Raw genomic sequence first — 20334 nt, 5'->3', positions numbered from 1 at the left:
GGCGTGGTGGCTGGTGCCTGTATTCCCAGCCACTTGGGAGGTTGAGGCAGGGAAATTGCTTGAACCGGGGAGGCGGAGGTTGCAGTGAGCCAAGATTGCACCACTGCACTCCAGCCTGGGTGACAGAGCAAGACTCTGCCTCAAAAAAAAAAAAAAAAAAAAAAAGGTTTATTTGGCTGATGATTCTGCAGACTGTACGGGAGTCATGCCTTCAGCATCTGCTGCTGGTGAGAACCTCAGCAACTTCCCCTCCTGGTGGCAGAGGAAGGGGAGCTGGTGTTACATATTGAGAGAGGTGGCAAGAGGAAGGGAAGGAGGTACCAGCCTCTTTTTCTTTTTACTTTTTTTTTTTGGAGACAGAGTCTAACTCTGTTGCCCAGGCTGGAGTGCAATGGCGTGATCTTGGCTGACTGCAACCTCCGCCTCCTGGGTTCAAGCAATTCTGCTGCCTCAGCCTCCTGAGTAGCTGGGACCACAGGTGCACCTGCCGCCACACCCGGCTAATTTTTTGTATTTTAGTAGAAACGGGGTTTCACCATGATGCCCAGGCTGGTCTCGAACTCATGAGCTTAGGCAATCTGCCCGCCTCGGCCTCCCAAAGTGCTAGGATTACAGGCGTGAGCCACCGCGCCCGGCCACCAGCCTCTTTTTCACAACCAGCTCTTTCAGGAACAAATAGAGAAAGAACTCACTCATTACTACAAGAAAGGCACTGCCCCGCTTGATTCAAACACCTCCTGCGAGGTCCCACCTCCAACCTGGAGAACCAAATTTCAAACTGAGATTTGCAAGGGACAAACAACCAAACTATATCATCACTTTGTCCTCCAGAAGAAACCAGACCCGCTAAAAACTGGATTTTTAACCCAGGGAGGCCTGGCACTGTACAATAATAAATTAATTTTTTTTTTTTTTGAGATGGAGTCTCGCTATGTCATCCAGGCTGGAGTGCGGTGGTGTGATCTCGGTTCACTGCAACCTCCGCCTCCTGGGTTCACGCCATTCTCCTGCCTCAGCCTCCCGAGTAGCTGGGACTACAGGCACAAGCCACCATTCCCCAGCTAATTTTTGCCTTTTTTGTAGAGATAAGGTCTCGCTATGATGCCCAGACTAGTCTCAAACTCCTGTCTCAAGCAATCCTCCTACTTTGGCCTCCCAAAGTGTTAGGATTACAGGCATGAGCCACGGCGCCCAGACAAATATTATGCTTTTAGTATTATTTTATTTATTATTATTATTTGTTTTGAGATGCAATCTTGCTCTGTTACCCAAGTTGGCATACAATGGCGCGATCTTGGCTCACTGCAACCTCTGCCTCCTGGGTTCAAGCGATTCTCCTGTCTCAGCCTCCCGAGTAGCTGGGATGACAGGAGTCCACCACCATGCCTGGGTGTAAATTTCTGCATTTTTAGTAGAGATGGGGTTTCACCATGTTGGCCAGGCTGGTCTTGAACTCCTGACCTCAGGTGATCTGCCCGCCTTGGCCTCCCAAAGTGCTGGGATTACAGGCATGAGCCACCGCGCCTGGCCCCAGATATCATGTTTTTAAATAAAAACATAAAAAATGATATAAAGGCTCACAGCATCATCAACAAGAAAACAGTTCCCCAGTGTCGTGGAGGCGGAGATGTCCATGCCCTTCCTACACCCTCTGGGTCTCAGGTAATTTCCTTCACAGTCAAGACCTCTTCTCGGTAGCCTTTCCCTTCCTCTGGGGTGAATTCCTCCCAGATGATCTGAGAAAAAGAAGGAGGATTCAGGCGGTCAGATCTTCACAAGCTCAGCCTGGGACTCAGTGGGCTGTATTTATTTTCTTTTTCTCCCTCGAGACGGAGTCTCACTCTGTTGTCCAGGCTGGAGTGCTCTGGTGTGATCTCAGCTCACTGCAACTTCGGCCTCCCAGGTTCAAGCGATTCTCCTGCCTCAGCCTCTGGAGTAGCTGGGATTACAGGTGCCCGCCACCACAAATTTGACTGATTAGATGAGGCCCACCCTTCTCCTTTAGATCTTCAACTGATTAGAGGAGGCCCACTCTTCCCCCTTTAGACCTTCGACTGATTAGATGAGGCCCACCTTTCCCCTATATACCTTTGACTGACTAGATGAGGCCCACCGTTCCCCCTTTAGACCTTCGACTGATTAGATGAGGCCCACCCTTCCGCCTTTAGACTTTTGACTGATTAGATGAGGCCCACCCTTCCCTCTTTAGACCTTTGACTCACTAGATGAGGCCCACCGTTCCCCCTTTAGACCTTCGACTGATTAGATGAGGCCCACCCTTCCCCCTTTAGACTTTTGACTGATTCCCGTATATACCTTCGACTGATTAGATGAGGCCCACTCTTCCCCCTTTAGACTTTTGAATGATTAGATGAGGTCTACCCTTCCCCTTTAGACCTTCGACTGATTAGACGAGACCCACCCTTCCCCCTTTAGACTTTTGACTGATTAGGTGAGGCCCACTTTTCCCCTATATACCTTCGACTGATTAGATGAGGCCCACCCTTCCCCTATATACCTTCGACTGATTAAATGAGGCCCACCCTTCCCCCTTTAGACTTTTGACTGATTAGATGAGGCCCACCCTTCCCCCTATATACCGACTGATTAGATGAGGTCCACCCTTCCCCCTTTAGACCTTCGACTGATTAGACGAGGCCCACCTTTTCCCCTTTAGACTTTTGACTGATTAGATGAGGCCCACCCTTCCCCCTATATACCTTCGACTGATTAGACGAGGCCCACCCTTCCCGTATATACCTTCGACTGATTAGATGAGGCCCACCCTTCCCCCTTTAGACTTTTGACTGATTAGATGAGGCCCACTCTTCCTCCTTTAGACCTTCGACTGATTAGAGGAGACCCACCCTTCCCCCTTTAGACTTTTGACTGATTAGATGAGGCCCACCTTTCCCCTATATACCTTCGACTGATTAGATGAGGCCCAGCCTCCCCCCTTTAGACCTTCGACTGATTAGATGAGGCCCACCCTTCCCCCTTTAGACTTTCGACTGATTAGATGAGGCCCACCCTTCCCCCTTTAGACTTTTGACTGATTCCCGTATATACCTTCGACTGATTAGATGAGGCCCACCTTTCCCGTATATACCTTCAACTGATTAGATGAGGCCCACCCTTCTTCCTTTAGACCTTCGACTGATTAGATGAGGCCCATCCTTCCCCCTTTAGACCTTCGACTGATTAGATGAGGCCCATCCTTCCCCCTTTAGACTTTTGACTGATTAGATGAGGCCCACCTTTCCCCTATGTACCTTCAGCTGATTAGACAAAGCCCACCCTTCCCGTATATACCTTCAACTGATTAGACGAGGCCCACCCTTCCCCCTTTAGACCTTCGACTGATTAGAGGAGACCCACCCTTCCCCCTTTAGACTTTTGACTGATTAAATGAGGCCCACCTTTCCCCTATATACCTTCGACTGATTAGATGAGGCCCACCCTTCCCCCTTTAGACTTTTGACTGATTAAATGAGGCCCACCTTTCCCCTATATACCTTCGACTGATTAGATGAGGCCCACCCTCCCCCCTTTAGACTTTTGACTGATTAAATGAGGCCCACCTTTCCCCTATATACCTTCGACTGATTAGATGAGGCCCACCCTCCCCCCTTTAGACCTTCGACTGATTAAATGAGGCCCACCCTTCCCCTTTAGACCTTCGACTGATTAGATGAGGCCCACCCTTCCCTCTTTAGACCTTTGACTGACTAGATGAGGCCCACCGTTCCCCCTTTAGACCTTCGACTGATTAGATGAGGCCCACCCTTCCCCCTTTAGACTTTTGACTGATTCCCGTATATACCTTCGACTGATTAGACGAGGCCCTCCCTTCCCGTATATACCTTCAACTGATTAGCTGAGGCCCGCCCTTCCCCCTTTAGACCTTCGACTGATTAGATGAGGCCCACCCTTCCCTCTTTAGACCTTTGACTGACTAGATGAGGCCCACCCTTCCTCCTATATACCTTCGACTGATTAGATGAGGCCCACCCTTCCCCCTTTAGCCACCACCGGCTACATTTTGTATTTTCAGTAGAGATGGGGTTTCACCATGTTGGCCAGGCTGGTCTCAAACTCTTGACTTTGAGGTGATCCACTCGCTTTGGCCTCACAAACTGCTGGGATGACAGGCGTGAGCCACTGCGCCTGGCCAGGGGTTTTTCCTGGGGTAAAGATCTGAGACAGATCCACCCATGCGGCCTCATAGTTGACGATGAACAGGGTGGCTTTTGGAAGAGCTTGTGAGCGTGAAATTTGGGCAGGGTACAGCAGGTGCTAAGCCCCTGGGGCCAACGGAGCTCGGAGAAGGGAAGGTTGAAGCCTGAAGCCATCATCCTGGCACCTCGATGTGGGGGACCCCTGGGGGTCAGTGGAAAGCAGGGGCCAAGGAGGAGGCTGGCGTGGGGGTAGAAGGTAACGGAATGACAGATGGCCGGGTCTAGGACGGGGGTGTGCAAGTGGCAACCGGGAGGATGTTACCTATGTGGCAGGGAAGAGGGCACTCGGGGCAACCCTGGGCTGGAACTGGAGTTCCCCATGGGAGGAAGACACAGCCCCTGAGCTGGAGAGAGGTGGGTGGGAGAAGGCCACCCACGGGGTCTTGGGATGTGGGTCATGCAGATCTCTCACTCTTAGTCACCCTCTCTGGGGTCTTGCTGTTGAGCCTCTCTCTCGGTCTCTCTGCCTCTTTTCTCTGTCTCCCTCTCTGTCTCTCTTTCCTCCCCCTCTCACCTTCCTTCCACCCCCATCTCTGGGTCTCTATCTCCGTCTTCCTGCGTGTCTACCTCTTTCGGGTTGAGTCTCTCTGTTTCTCTTTCATCTCTTGGTCCCTGTCTCAGATACCTGGCACCAATGATGTCTCGGATACCCAGCACCAATGACGTGTCCCTGTGACTAGGCTACAGTCCCCAGTTATTGAATCAAACCATGACTCAGGGGCTGCTACAAAGGTGCTTTGTAGATGTCAAGTTCACAATCAGCTGATTTCCAGGAAAAGAGATTGGACTGGAGAATGTGGGTGGGCCTTATGTAATCAGTCGAAGGGTCTAAAGGGGGTGGGCCTCATCTAATCAGTTGAAGGTCTAAAGGGGAAGGGGGGAAGGCTGGGCTTCATCTAATGAATTGAAGGTCTAAACGGGAAGGGTGGGTCTCATCTAATCAGTCAAAGGTCTAAAGGGAGAAGGGTAGGCCTCATCTAATCAGTCAAAGGTCTAAAAAGGGAAAGGTGGGCTTCATCTAATCAGTGGAAGGTCTAAAGGGGGAAAGGTGGGCCTCATCTAATCAGTCAAAGGTCTAAAAAGGGAAAGGTGGGCTTCATCTAATCAGTTGAAGGTCTAAAGGGGAAGGATGGGCCCCATCTAATCAGTCGAAGGTATAAAAGGGAGGGTGGGCCTCATCTAATCAGTTGAAGGTCCAAAGGAGAACCGTGGGCCTCATCTAATCAGTCGAAGGCATAAAGGAGAATGGTGGGCTTCATCTAATCAGTCAAAGGTCTAAACGGGGAGAGTGAGCCTCATTTAATCAGTTGAAAGTCTAAAGGGTAAGGGTGGGCCTTATCTAATTAATCACCTGAAGGTCTAAAGGGGAATGGTGGGCTTCATCTAATCAGTCGAAGGTGTAAATGGGGAGAGTTGAAAGTCTAAAGAGGAAGAGTGGGCCTTATCTAATTAATAAGTTGAAGGTCTAAAGGGGAAGGCTGGGCTTCATCTAATCAGTTGAAGATCTAAAGGGGAGGGTGGGCCTCATCTAATCAGTCAAAGGTATAAAGGGGAATGGTGGGCTTCATCCAATCAGTCAAACGTCTAAACGGGGAGAGTGGGCTTCATCTAATCAGTTGAAAGTCTAAAGGATAAGGGTGAGCCTAATAAGATGAAGCTATAAAGGGGAAGGCTGGGCTTCATCTAATCAGTTGAAGGTCTAAAGGGGAAGGATGGGTCTCATCTAATCAGTCAAAGGTCTAAAGGGGGAAGGGTGGACGTTAGCTAATCAGTCAAAGGTTTAAAGGGGAATGGTGGGCTTCATCTAATCAGTCGAAGGTCTAAACTAGGAGAGTGGGCCTCATCTAATGAGTTAAAAGTCTAAAGGGTAAGGGTAGGCCTTATCTAATTAATAAGCTGATGGTCTAAAGGGGAAGGGTGGGCCTCATATAATCAGTCAAAGGTGTAAAGGGGGAAAAGGGGGAAGAGCGGGCCTCATCTAATCAGTCGAAAGTATAAAGGGGAATGGTGGGCTTCATCTAATTAGTCGAAGGTCTAAACGGGGAGAGTGGGCCTCATCTAATCAGTTGAAAGTCTAATGGGTAAGGGTGGGCCTTATCTAGTTAATAAGTTGAAGGTGTAAAGGGGAAGGCTGGGCTTCATCTAATCAGTTGAAGATCTAAAGGGGAATGGTGGGTCTCATCTAATTAGTTGAAGGTCTAAAGGGGAATGGTGGGTCTCATCTAATTAGTTGAAGGTCTAAAGGGGAAGGCTGGGCTTCATCTAATCAGTTGAAGGTCTAAAGGGGAAGGCTGGGCTTCATCTAATCAGTTGAAGGTCTAAAGGGGAAGGCTGGGTCTCATCTAATCAGTCAAAGGTCTAAAGGGGGAAGGGTGGGCCTCATCTAATCATTGAAAAGCCTAAAAGTGGCTGGGTGCAGTGGCTCACGCATGTAATCCCAGCACTCTGGGAGGCCAAGGTGGGTGGAGCACCTGAGGTCAGAAGTTCAAGACCAGCCTGGCCATGGCGAAACCCCGTCTCTACTAAAAATACAAAAAATTAGCTGGGCGTGGTGGTGTGTGCCTGTAATCCCAGCTACTCCGGAGGCTGAGACAGGAGAATCACTTGAACCTGGGAGGTGGAGGTTGCAGTGAGCCAAGATTGTGCCATTGCACTCCAGCCTGGGCAACAAGAGTGAAACTCCATCTCAAAAAAAAAAAAATTATAAAGGGGAAGGGTGAGCCTCATCTAATCAGTTGAAGGTCTACAGTGGGAAGGGTGGGCCTCATCTAATCAGTCGAAGGTCTAACGTGGGAAGGGTGGGCCTCATCTAATCAGTCGAAGGTCTAAAGGATAAAAGCTGAGGTTCCCCGGACAAGAGTTTTATTTCCTTTTTAAAAATTTCATCTCCTACTCTGAGAATGCAGGACGGTTCTGCCTCTGGGATGCAGCATCAGCCCTGGCCTGACTTTGCAGCCTGCCAGCGTACTGCAACATAAGACATAGTCCCTGAGCTGGAGAGAGGTGGGTGGGAGAGGAGCGCCAATGGGGTCTCGGGGTGCAGGTCAATGATTCCTCGCCCTTGTTCACCGTCTCTGGGCTCTCGCTGAGACTAAATCCCACTCCTGTGTCTTCCCTGTCTCTCTCGGCGTCTCTGTGTCTCTCTTCTCTGCCTCCCTCTCTGTCTCTTTCCTCCCTCTCTCTCTCTTTCCCCTCTCCGTGTCCACCTATGTCTCTCTCTCTCTCTGTTTCTCCCTCTGTCTCTCTGTCTTTTTCTCTTTGTCCCTGTCTCTATCTCTCCTTCTCCGTCTCTCTCTCTTTTTCTGTCTCTGTCTTTCTCTGTGTCTCTGTCTTTGTCTCTCTCCCCTCTCTGTGCCTCTGTTCTTCTCTGTCTCTCTCTTCTCCCTGCTGCGGTGTTTACTTTTGTTTTGTTTTTGATATATAGAGTTTTGCTCTTGTTGCCCAGGCTGGAGTGCAATGGCGCGATCTCGGCTCACCACAACCTCCGCCTCCTGGGTTCAAGTGATTCTCCTGCCTCAGCCTCCAGAGTAGGTGGGATTACAGGCGAGTGCCACCACGCCCGGCTAATTTTTGTAATTTTAGTAGAGACAAGGTTTCTCCATGTTGGTCAGGCTGGTCTCGAACTCCCAACCTCAAGTGATCCACCCGCCTCAGCCTCCCAAAGTGCTAGGATGACAGGTGTGAGCCACTGCGCCCGGCCCCCGCCTGGGTCTTTGTGTTTGTTGTTTGTCTCTGTTTCTCCATCTCTGTCTCTCTGATTGTCTTTTTCTCTTCGTATGTCTCTGTCTTCCTCTCTGTGTGTCTCTCTCTCTCTTTCCCTCTCCCTTTTCTCCCTCCCTCTCTCTGTTTCTCTGTCTGTGTGTCTGCCTTTGTTTCTCTGTCAGTCTGTCTGCCTCTGTTTCCCTCTCTCTGGTGTCTTCTTCTCATTCTCTTCTATGTTCCTCTCTCTCTCCTCCTTCTCCTCCATCTTTCTCCACCTCTGTCTCTTGTCTCTTGTCTCTTTATTTCTGCCTCTCCTCTCTACCTTCTTTTTCCTTTTGAGGTGGAATCTCACTCTGTCACCCAGGCTGGAGTGCGGTGGCACGATCTCGGCTCACTGCAACCTCCGCCCCCTGGGTTCAAGCCATTCTCCTGTCCCAGCCTCCCGAGTAACTGGGATTACAGGTGCCTGCCACCACGCCCGGCTAATTTTTTGTATTTTTAGCAGAGATGGGGTTACACCATGTTGGTCAGGCTAGTCTCGAACTTCTGACCTCAGGTGATCCGCCTGCCTCGAACTCCCAAAGTGCTGGGATGACAGGCGTGAGCCACCGTGCCTGGCCCTCTCTACCATCTTCTCCTCCTTTTTTTGACCACCACCCTGCCTCAGTTTCTCCTAATGGAGCTTACAGAGACGACCCCGACCCGGGAGAAGGCCCAGGAGTGGGATACAGATTCCAGCCACACCCGTGGTGACGCTGCGGTCGCAGCTGGTGGGGAAGCAAGATGGTCGACACTCAGAGGCCGTGTCCCACGCTCCCCACTCCCCACTTTCCATCCCAGGTCACTGCTCCGCCAACCCCTACCTACCTCGTCTTCCACCTCATGATTATCATTCAGTTTGTCTTTGATCTGCGGAACTGGCGGGAACAGTCGCTGTATCCTAAGGAACCTGAGACACAGAGAAAAAGTGTGAGGAGAACGAACCCCAGGTCACCAGAGTTCCTTCTATCAGCGCCCTGTGCTGAGGGATGCTGCGTGCGGGGTGTCTGCGCTCAACTACGCAAAACAACTTCACTAAGAATCACCAAGTGACAAAAACCTTAAGGAACTAGGCCGGGCGCAGTGGCTCACGCCTGTCATCCCAGCACTTTTGGAGGATGAGGTGGGCAGATCACTTGATGTCTGGAGTTCGAGACCAGCCTGGCCAACGTGGTGTAACCCCATCTCTACTAAAAATACAAAAATTAGCTGAGTATCGTGGTGCATGCCTGTAATCCCAGCTATTCAGGAGGCTGAGGCAGGAGAATTGCTTGAACCCGGGAGGTGGAGGTTGCAGTGAGCCGAGATTGCGCCATTGCACTCCAGCCTGGGCAACAGAGCAAGACTCCATCTCAAAAAAAAAAAAAAAAAAAATCACCAAATGACGAAAATCTTAAACTAGGCCAGTCGTGGCAGCTCACGCCTGTAATCCCAGCACTTTGGGAGGCTGAGGCGGGTGGATCACTTGAGGTCAAGAGTTCGAGACCAGCCTGGCCAACATGGTGAAATCCTGTCTCTACTAAAAATACAAAAATTAGCTGAGTATCGTGGTGCATGCTTGTAATCCCAGCTATTCAGGAGGCTGAGGCAGGAGAATTGCTTGAACCCAGGAGGTGGAGGTTGCAGTGAGCCGAGATTGCACCACTGCACTCCAGCCTGGGCGACAGAGCGAGACTCCATCTCAAAAAATAAAAGAATCACCAAATGATGAAAATCTGAAGGAACTAGGCCAGTCTTGGTGGCTCACGCCTGTTATCCCAACACTTTGGGAGGCCGAGGTGGGTGGATCACTTGAGGTCAAGAGTTTGAGACCAGCCTGGCCAACATGGAGCAACCCCAACTCTCCTAAAAATACAAAAATTAGGTGAGCATCATGGTGCATGCCTGTCATCCCAGCTACTCAGGAGGCTGAGGCAGGAGAATTGCTTGAACCCGGGAGGTGGAGGTTGCAGTGAGCCGAGATTGCACCACTGCACTCCAGCCTGGGAGACAGAGTGAGACTCCATCTCAAAAAAACAAAAAACAAAAAACAAACAAAAAAAAAACCGAGAAAACAGGAGATCCTACAGGAATACACAGTGATGCTCACAGGGAATCTTTCTAGACTCTTCCCTTAGCCCCTCAGGCACAGGGATGGGAATGGAACAGGCAGTCAGCTGTGGGCAGCTTCAGGGAGTCTGAGGTCACTGGTGTTGAAGGGCTGAGCTCCAGAGGGGAAACGCCTGCCTTGATCCCACCAGCCTTGAAGAGCGTGGTTTCTGGGTTGGAGATGTTTTTTGTTTGTTTGTTTTGAGATGGAGTCTCGCCCTGTCGCCCAGGCTGGAGTGCAGTGGTGCAATCTCAGCTCGCTGCAAGCTCTGCCTCCTGAGTTCAAGCCATTCTCCTACTTCAGCCTGATGAGTAGCTGGGATTACAGGAACGCGCCACCACGCTCGGCTAATTTTGCAGTTTTAGTAGAGACAGGGTTTCCCCATGTTGGTCAGGCTGGTCTCAAACTCCTGACCTCAGGTGATCCGCCCACCTCAGCCTCCCAAAGTGCTGGGATTACAGGCATGAGCCACCGCGCCCGGCCGGGGTCTGTTTTTAAAGTAAAATTTATTTATGTATTTACTTACTTACTTTGAGACAGAGTTTCGCTCTTGGTGCCCAGGCTGGAGTGCGACAGCCTGATCTCGGCTCACCACAACCTCCGCCTCCCAGGTTCAAGCGATTCTCCTGCCTCAGCCTCCCGAGTAGCTGGGATGACAAGTGCACGCCACCACACCCGGCTAATTTTGTATTTTTAATAGAGACGAGGTTTCTCCACGTTGGCCAGGCTGGTCTCGAACTCCCGACCTCAGGTGATCCTCCCGCCTCGGCCTCCCAAAGTGCTGGGATGACAGGCGTGAGCCACCACGCCCGGCCAAGGCTGTGTTTCTCTTTCTCAGAGACAGAGACAGAGACTTTGGAGAAAGCGCTTTCCTCCCGGCCTGCCCTGTTTGCCTGGGGGAGGCTGAGGTGTTTCACAGATTACCTTTTAAAGAGGAAGCCGAGGACGATGCCACAGACAAGGGTTCCCACGATCAGGAGCACATAAATGTACACAGAGCTGAGGTTTCTGTCGTCAGAGCCTAGAGAGACACACAGGTTTGCGTCTGCGGTGAATCGTTGATGGACATGTGAAAGGAAATTAAATCTCTTTGGGTGTCCAAACGCATTTAGCCAAAGGGAACAGTCAAGCTGAAAACTGGGTCCAGCAAACCTGCCTCCCTCTTTTTGGTTCCTAAGTAAGATGGCTCTGAGATGAAAGGCGACCTGCCTGCTCCATGTTTTACCAACAAGGAAATTTGTGGTGAGCTGTTAAAACTAATCCACCATGGGCCGGACGCAGTGGCTCACGCCTGTCATCCCAGCACTTTGGGAGGCTGAGGAAGACAGATCACTTGAGGTCAGGAGTTCGAGACCAGCCTGGGCAACATGGTGAAACCCCGTCTCTACTAAAAATACAAAAATTGGGCCAGGCACGGTGGCACACTCCTGTTATCCCAGCACTTTGCGAAGCTGAGGCAGGTGCATCATCTGAGGTCAGGAGTTAGAGACCAGCCTCACTAACATGGTGAAACCCCGTCTCTACTAAAAAAAATACAAAATTAGCCAGGCGTGGTGGCGTGCACCTGTAATCCTATCTACTTGGGAGTCTGAGGCAGGAGAATCACTTGAACCCGAGAGGCGGAGGTTGCAGTGAGCCGAGATCGTGCCGTTGCACTCCAGCCTGGGTGACAGAGCGAAACTCCATCTCAAAATAAATAAATAAATAAAAATACAAATACAAAAACTGGCCAAGCGTGATGCATGCCTGTAATCCCATCTACTCGGGAGGCTGAGGCAGGAGAATCGCTTGAGCCCGGGAGGCGGAGGTTGCAGTGAGCCGAGATCGTGCCGTTGCACTCCAGCCTGGTGACAGAGTGAGACTCCGTCTCAAAAAACAAAAAATAAACAAACAAAAAAAAATTTCTTACAGGTGCAGTCACCCTGGCCCACCGGACACAAATGCACCTCTAATCATCCCTGTACCCCATTTTGTCTGTGTGATCTGGGAGGTGGAGGTGCACCACTGCACTCCAGCTCACATTTTTTCCTCTGTCCCCTTTGTTTAGGTGAAAACCGCGTATTCTCAATGTCCTGCCCCTTCCCCTTTTCAATTTGGAGCCCTCAAAATCATCTTCAGAGAAAAGCATAGACCTGTCTCCTGGGGGGCCCAGACCTGGCTTTGAAGAGAGCTTCCCCGGCCAGGCACGGCGGCTCACGCCTGTCATCCCAGCACCTTCAGAGGGCGACGCGGGCGGATCACCTGAGGTTGGGAGTTCGAGACCAGCCTGACCAACATGGAGAAACCCCGTCTCTACTAAAATACAAAATTAGCCGGGTGTGGTGGCAGGTGCCTGTAATTGCAGCTACTCGGGAGACTGAGGCAGGAGAATCACTTGAACCTGGGAGGCGGAGGTTGTGGTGAGCAGAGATGGCGCCATTGCACTCCAGCCTGGGCAACAAGAGCGAAACGCCATCTCAAAAAAAAAAGAGGGAGAGAGCTTCCCCTTGGCCAGGGAGCCGGAATGGTGATGGTTTGACTGGACGAAGACTGACTAATTATTTCCCAGTGGAGCAGAGGGAGGTGGGGCTTTAGGAGGGCTATCAGTGGGGTCCTTCTCTGGCTATTAAGGGATTCTAGCTCATCCATCCTGAAAAAAACACCAGCAAAGCAATGTTGCATGACCCCGTATGAGTATGAGACCACCTCCTTCTACTTTTTTTTTTTTTTTTTTTTTTTTTGGAGACAGAGTCTCGCTCTGTTGCCCGGGCTGGAGTGCAGTGGTGCGATCTCAGCTCACTGCAACCTCCGCCTCCCGGGTTCAAAAGATTCTCCTGCCCTCAGCCTCCTGAGCAGCTGAGATTACACCTGGATTACCAGGTGTATGTGCCACCACACCTGGCTAGTTTTTTTTTTTTATTATTATTTTTGGGACGGAATCTTGTTCTGTCACCCAGGCTGGAGTGCAGTGGTGTGATCCCAGCTCACTGCAACCTCCGCCTCCCGGGTTCAAGTCATTCTCCTGCCTCAGCCTCCCGAGTAGCTGGGATTACAGGCACCCGCCTCCACGCTGGGCTAATTTTGTATTTTTAGTAGAGATGGGGTTTCACCATGTTGGCCAGGCTAGTCTCAAACTCCTGACCTCAGGTGATCCGCCTGCCTCGGCCTCCCAAATTGCTGGGATTACAGGCCTGAACCGCCGCGCCCGGCCCTTCTCTGGTTATTAACGGAAACTAGCTCATCCGTCCTGAAAAAACATCAGCAAAGCAATGTTGCGTGACCAAGTACGAGACCACCTCCTTCTTTTGAGCCTCAGCAATAAACTCAGAGCCTGATACTGCTCCCAGCAACGTTCTCAACTCAATCTCAGCGCCCAGGACAGAGCACCTGACCTCTGTGCCTGCTCCAAGGTGGCGGCAGATGGCACAAACACCCCTTACCTCCGCCCAACGCTTACCAAATTCAGCAGCTTCACTCCACGAACTCCAATTCAGGATGCGGACGTCTGCAGCTCTGATCTTCACACTATGTTTTGCTCTGGGCTCAGCGCTTGGAAAGTTGTATCTATTTTCCAAATCACCAGAAACATCAATCTTTGGAGGAAAAAAGAAAAGTTAGAGATAGACGTCCTCTGCGTGGAGGAAAAGGTTGTCTTTTTTCATTCTTTTGTCTTTTAATTTTTTTTCTCCTTTTTTTTTTTTTCTTTTTTTTCTACCACTCTGAATGCACTTGGTCTGATCGGGTCTTGGAAGCTAAGCACAGTCAAGCCTCGTTAGTATTTGGATGGGAGACAAATTGGGAAAATTTGGGTGATGTAGGCTTTAAATTATTTAATTAATTAATTAATTAATTAATTAATTTATTTATTTATTGAGATGGAGTCTCGCTCTGTCGCTCAGCCTGGAGTGCAGTGGTGCAATCTCGGCTCACTGCAAGCTCCGCCTCCCGGGTTCACACCGTTCTCCTGCATCAGCCTCCCGAGTAGCTGGGACTACAGGCACCCGCCACCACACCCAGATAATTTTTTTTGTATTTTTAGTGGAGACGGGTTTCACCCGTGTTAGCCAGGATGGTCTCGAACTCCTGACCTCGTGATCCGCCCACCACGGCCTCCGAAAGTGCTGAGATTACAGGCATGAGCCACCACGCCCGGCCTCTTTTATTTTATTTTATTTTATTTTATTTTATTTTATTTGAGACACATTCACTCTGTCTCCCAGGCTGGAGTGCAGTGGCATGATCTGGGCTCACCGCAACCTCCGCCTCCTGGGTTCAAGCGATTCTCCTGCCTCAGCCTCCCGCGTAGCTGGGATTACACGTGCCCGCCAGCGTGCATGGGTAATTTTTGTATTTTTAGTAGAGACAGGGTTTCTGCACGTTGGCCAGGCTGGTCTTGAACTCCTGACCTCAAGTGATTTGCCCACCTCAGCCTCTCAAGGTGCTGGGATGACAGGTGTGAGCCACCGTGCCTGGCTAAAATTTTATTTTTTGAAACAGAAATTGTTGGCCATGTGTGGGGGTGGGCGCCTGTAGTCTCAGCTACCAGGGAGGCTGAGGCAGGAGAATCGCTTGAACTTGGGAGGTGGAGGTTGCAGTGAGCTGAGATCGCACCACTGCGCTCCAGCCTGGGGGACAGAGCGAGACTCCGTCTAAAAATAAATACATACATAAATAAATGATTCAGGAGTAACAACTGATATTAACAGAGCTTCAGATGGATAGTTTAGCAAGGGATATTAAGATCCCCAAGTCTAGCATACGCGTCGGACAGAGGAGGATACTGAGGGTCAGAGTCGCCAGGAGACTTGGTAAATATCCGGCAACCGTACTCACTCTAAAAGCATTTTAGAGGGAGACATAATCTCCCTAGACAGTCACTGGGATATATTTTTAACCCACTCAGAGGAAAGAGGAATAAAATGGGAAAATCAGTAGAACAGGCTGAGCGTAAATATTCCAACCATTGGGACATGAAGGTTGAGGCCAAGAGCAGACCCTGCCCAGTGAGAACTATGAGGGGGCCCTCATCCGTGGGAGATCTGCATCCTCCGGTTCAGGATCACACCCCACCGTGTCCAACCCTGGGCCACACTGGCACTAACAGTCCCGTAAACCAAGACTGTAGGGTTACACTGGGTTTGTGGAGACTGTAGGATGACGCCAGGGTTGTATTCCACCAGGGGTCACGGGTACGGGACTGTACAGTTACACTAGGGGTCATGAGTAGGGGACTGTAGGGTTCCACCAGGGGTCACGGGTACGGGACTGTACAGTTACACTAGGGGTCATGAGTAGGGGACTGTAGGGTTCCACCAGGGGTCACGGGTACGGGACTGTACAGTTACACTAGGGGTCATGAGTAGGGGACTGTAGGGTTCCACCAGGGGTCACGGGTACGGGACTGTACAGTTACACTAGGGGTCATGAGTAGGGGACTGTAGGGTTCCACCAGGGGTCACGGGTACGGGACTGTACAGTTACACTAGGGGTCATGAGTAGGGGACTGTAGGGTTCCACCAGGGGTCACGGGTACGGGACTGTACAGTTACACTAGGGGTCATGAGTAGGGGACTGTAGGGTTCCACCAGGGGTCACGGGTACGGGACTGTACAGTTACACTAGGGGTCATGAGTAGGGGACTGTAGGGTTCCACCAGGGGTCACGGGTACGGGACTGTACAGTTACACTAGGGGTCATGAGTAGGGGACTGTAGGGTTCCACCAGGGGTCACGGGTACGGGACTGTACAGTTACACTAGGGGTCATGAGTAGGGGACTGTAGGGTTCCACCAGGGGTCACGGGTACGGGACTGTACAGTTACACTAGGGGTCATGAGTAGGGGACTGTAGGGTTATGCCAGGGTTGTGAATAGGGAATTGTAGGGTTCTGCCAGGGGTCATGGGTAGGGAACCGTACGGTTACGCTCGGTTTGGTGAGTAGGAGACTGTAGGGTCATGAGTAGGGGACTGTAGGGTTCCGCCAGGGTGGTGAATAGGGAACTGTAGGGTTCCGCCAGGGGTCAGGGGTAGGGGACTGTAAGGGTTGTGAGTAGGGGACTATAGAGTTATGCCAGGGGTCATGGGTAAGGAACTGTACGGTTACACTAGGTGTGGTGAGTAGGAGACTGTAGGGTTACTCCAGGGGTCATGACGAGGGGACTGTAGGGTGACACTAGGGGTGGTGAGTAGGGGACTGTAGGGTTACACTAGGGGTGGTGAGTAGGGGACTGTAGGGTTATGCTGAGAGTCGTCAGTAGGGGACTGTAGGGGTCGTGAGTAGGGGACTGTAGGGTGACACTAGGTGTGGTGAGTAGGGGACTGTAGGGTTACACTAGGGGTGGTGAGTAGGGGACTGTAGGGTTATGCTGGAGGTCGTCAGTAGGGGACTGTAGGGGTCGTGAGTAGGGGACTGTAGGGTGACACTAGGTGTGGTGAGTAGGGGACTGTAGGGTTATGCTGGAGGTCGTCAGTAGGGGACTGTAGGGGTGGTGAGTAGGGGACTGTAGGGTTACACTAGGTGTGGTGAGTAGCAGACGGTAGGGTTATGCTGAGGGTCGTCAGTAGGGGACTGTAGGGGTGGTGAATAGGGGACTGTAGGGTTATGCTGGAGGTCATCACTAGGGGACTGTAGGGTGACAGTACGTGTGGTGAGTAGCAGACGGTAGGGTTATGCTGAGGGTCGTCAGTAGGGGACTGTAGGGGTGGTGAGTAGGGGACTGTAGGGTTACACTAGGGGTGGTGAGTAGGGGACTGTAGGGTTACACTAGGGGTGGTGAGTAGGGGACTGTAGGGTTACACTAGGGGTGGTGAGTAGGGGACTGTAGGGTTACACTAGGGGTGGTGAGTAGGGGACTGTAGGGTTACACTAGGGGTGGTGAGTAGGGGACTGTAGGGTTATGCTAGATGTGGTGAGTACGGCACTGCAGGGTTATGCTGAGGGTCATCAGTGGGGTCTGTGGTTTCACTTACCAGTAGGTTTTCCGTGACAGGCTGGGTATTCTAGAAACAAAACAAAACACAATACAAGGCTCACTGTTTCCATTTCTAAAACACTTTAGATGGTTCACACAGTGTCTCCCCTGGTGTGGGCACCGAATGGGAAAGAGTCCCTGAGGGGTGGCGGGCAGGTCTCCCTCCACAAACCCCGAATCTACAAGACAGGTGGGATGAGGAGCTGCAAACACAGAAGTCTTCCTGGCCAGATATCTTCCTGTAACCCATCCAGAAAGGGCCCACTGGCCTTGGGGCAGGGTATTCTCCTGTCTCCGGGTAGACCTGGGGCAGGCTCTCGTTGTCTACACTGGGTCCAGGTGGTTGTGGGACAAGATCTCCTCTTGTCTACACCGGATCGAGGTGGACGTGAGGCAGTCTCTCATCACGTCTACACTGGGTCCAGGTGGTTGTGGGACAAGATCTCCTCTTGTCTACACCGGATCGAGGTGGACGTGAGGCAGTCTCTCATCACGTCTACACTGGGTCCAGGTGGTTGTGGGACAAGATCTCCTCTTGTCTACACCGGATCGAGGTGGACGTGAGGCAGTCTCTCATCATGTCTACACTGGGTCCAGGTGGTTGTGGGACAAGATCTCCTCTTGTCTACACCGGATCGAGGTGGACGTGAGGCAGTCTCTCATCACGTCTACACTGGGTCCAGGTGGTTGTGGGACAAGATCTCCTCTTGTCTACACCGGATCGAGGTGGACGTGAGGCAGTCTCTCATCACGTCTACACTGGGTCCAGGTGGTTGTGGGACAAGAGCTCCTCCTGTCTACACCGGATCGAGGTGGACGTGAGGCCGTCTCTCATCACGTCTACACTGGGTCCAGGTGGTTGTGGGACAAGATCTCCTCTTGTCTACACCGGATCGAGGTGGACGTGAGGCAGTCTCTCATCACGTCTACACTGGGTCCAGGTGGTTGTGGGACAAGATCTCCTCTTGTCTACACCGGATCGAGGTGGACGTGAGGCAGTCTCTCATCACGTCTACACTGGGTCCAGGTGGTTGTGGGACAAGATCTCCTCTTGTCTACACCGGATCGAGGTGGACGTGAGGCAGTCTCTCATCACGTCTACACTGGGTCCAGGTGGTTGTGGGACAAGATCTCCTCTTGTCTACACCGGATCGAGGTGGACGTGAGGCAGTCTCTCATCATGTCTACACTGGGTCCAGGTGGTTGTGGGACAAGATCTCCTCTTGTCTACACCGGATCGAGGTGGACGTGAGGCAGTCTCTCATCACGTCTACACTGGGTCCAGGTGGTTGTGGGACAAGATCTCCTCTTGTCTACACCGGATCGAGGTGGACGTGAGGCAGTCTCTCATCACGTCTACACTGGGTCCAGGTGGTTGTGGGACAAGAGCTCCTCCTGTCTACACCGGATCGAGGTGGACGTGAGGCCGTCTCTCATCACGTCTACACTGGGTCCAGGTGGTTGTGGGACAAGAGCTCCTCCTGTGTACATTGGGTCTCCGTGCAGGTGGGGCAGGGTCTCCGTCTCCTCCTGTCCACACTGGGTGTAGATGGAGGTGGGGTCGGGTCTCCTCCTAGCTACACTGGGTCCAGGTAGACATGGGGCAGGCTCTCCTTCTTGTCTACACTGCGTCCAGCTGGAGGTGGAGCGGACGCTTTCCCTTGCTTGTGGCATCGTCCCCCACACCTCCCGGTCCACTTCCTGGTCCCATGGGTGCAGGATCGTCCTTGTCCATCCTCCCTGCAACCTCATTCAAGGTGGCTTCACAGGCCACAGACCCTTCACCTCTTCCTCCGCTACCCAAAGTGCGTTCACCCCAGAGTCACCGCTCACCACCCAGCCATCCTTCCCCCAGGCCACTTCCCCGGGATTCCCAGGCTCCTGTGTGGGCGTGTCCCGTTCGCCTCCCTCCTGGTGCCCAACCCTGGGGAGCTCTCACCGACCTTTCTGTGGACGTCCAGCTGGTACTGAAAGTCCAGGTACGACAGCTTCTGGTAGGTCCTGGGTTGTTTCCACCGTACGATGCAGTGCGTCGTGTTGCAATGTACGGTGACATTGCCCGGAGGGTTGAATTGTTCTGTAATGAGGGCGCAGGACACACCCCTGAACCAGAAAGGTCCTGTCTACACTGCGTCCAGGTGGAGGTGGGGCAGGGTCTCCTGTCTACACTGGGTCCAGGTGGAGGTGGGGCAGTTACCATGTACAGGAGAGATACCCACTGGGGCAGGGGGTCCAGGGTGGGAGGTGGGGATGGGCTCGGTGGGCAGGAGTCACACTTCTGTGAGAGTCCTGAGCCTGAAGAGGCTGAGAACGTCCAACAGGATGAGGGAGTCCACTGGTGGGATGTGGTGGGCTTGGGAAGAGGAGAGCGTGTGGGCATATGGGACTGGCTCCAAAAGGCCAGCCAGGAGCGGGGCACTGGGACACGAAGAGGTGCTGGTGAGGAAGAAATGAAGAAAAAGAGGAAGGAAGGAGGAAAGGAGTGAAGAAAGAAGGAGAAGAAGAAGGAAGGAAGGAAGAAGGGAGGGAGAGAGGGAGGGAGGGAAGGAAGGAGGGAGGGAAGGAGGAAGGAAGGAAAGAAGGGAGGGAAGGAGTAAGGAAGGAAGGAAAGAAGCGAGGGAGGGAGGGAAGGAAGGAAGGAATAAAGGAAGAGAAGAAGAAAGAAGAAAGGCAGAAAGGCAGGGAGGAAGGAAACAAGGAAGGAGAGAAAGAGGGAGGTCAGGTGCGGTGGCTGATGCCTGTAATCCCAGCACTTTGGGAGGCTAAGGCAGGCGGATCATCTGAGGTCAGGAGTTCGAGACCAGCCCGGCCAAGATGGTGAAACCCCGTCTCTACTAAAAATACAAAAATCAGCCGAGCGTGGTGGGTGGCGGGCACCTATAATCCAAACTACTAAGGAGGCTGAGACAGGAGAATTGCTTGAAACTGGGACGCACAGGTTGCAGTGAGCTGAGATTGCACCACTGCACTCCAGCCTGGGCAACAGAGTGAGACTGTATCTCAAAAAAAGGAAAGTTAAATCGACTCAGTTCTAATTTGTTACAGCACCAAAGTTACACAGTTTTTTTGTTTGTTTGTTTGTTTTTGAGACACAGTCTTGCTCTGTCACTCAAGCTGGAGTGCAGTGGCACAATCTCACCTCACTGCAACGTCTACCTCCTGGGTTCAAGTGATTCTCCTCAGCCTCCCGAGTAGCTGGGATTACAGGCATGTGCCACCACGCCTGGCTAATTTTTGTATTTTTAGTAGAGATGGGGTTTCTCTATGTTGGCCAGGCTGGTCTTGAACACCCGATCTCAGGTGATCGGCCTGCCTCG

General features: G+C 51.9%; 1 protein-coding gene across 4 annotated transcripts in view; it reads right to left on the bottom strand.

Annotated features, from left to right (window-relative positions):
- Window positions 1–1202: 1202 nt before the first annotated feature.
- The window catches only part of CSF2RA (colony stimulating factor 2 receptor subunit alpha), a 42776-nt gene continuing 23644 nt past the window's right edge, over window positions 1203–20334 (bottom strand). For 2 of the 4 annotated variants that reach the window (XM_054545416.1, XM_054545415.1), the window contains 6 exons: window positions 18961–19094; window positions 17016–17045; window positions 13505–13640; window positions 10993–11089; window positions 8808–8889; window positions 1203–1736 (listed from right to left, as the gene is read on the bottom strand). In XM_054545416.1, the coding sequence (XP_054401391.1) occupies window positions 1659–1736; window positions 8808–8889; window positions 10993–11089; window positions 13505–13640; window positions 17016–17045; window positions 18961–19094 (557 nt within the window). In that variant the 3' untranslated portion in view covers window positions 1203–1658. Of the gene's footprint in view, window positions 1737–8807; window positions 8890–10992; window positions 11090–13504; window positions 13641–17015; window positions 17046–17143; window positions 18557–18960; window positions 19095–20334 lie in introns of those variants that run through there. The other 2 variants (XM_054545417.1, XM_054545418.2) reach the window with 2 other exon arrangements.

The sequence above is a fragment of the Pongo abelii genome, chromosome Y (genome assembly GCF_028885655.2).
Source record: "Pongo abelii isolate AG06213 chromosome Y, NHGRI_mPonAbe1-v2.0_pri, whole genome shotgun sequence".
Taxonomy (NCBI): domain Eukaryota; kingdom Metazoa; phylum Chordata; class Mammalia; order Primates; family Hominidae; genus Pongo; species Pongo abelii.
Note: the sequence above shows the minus strand (reverse complement) of the source record. Positions and strands in the feature narration are given on the sequence as shown.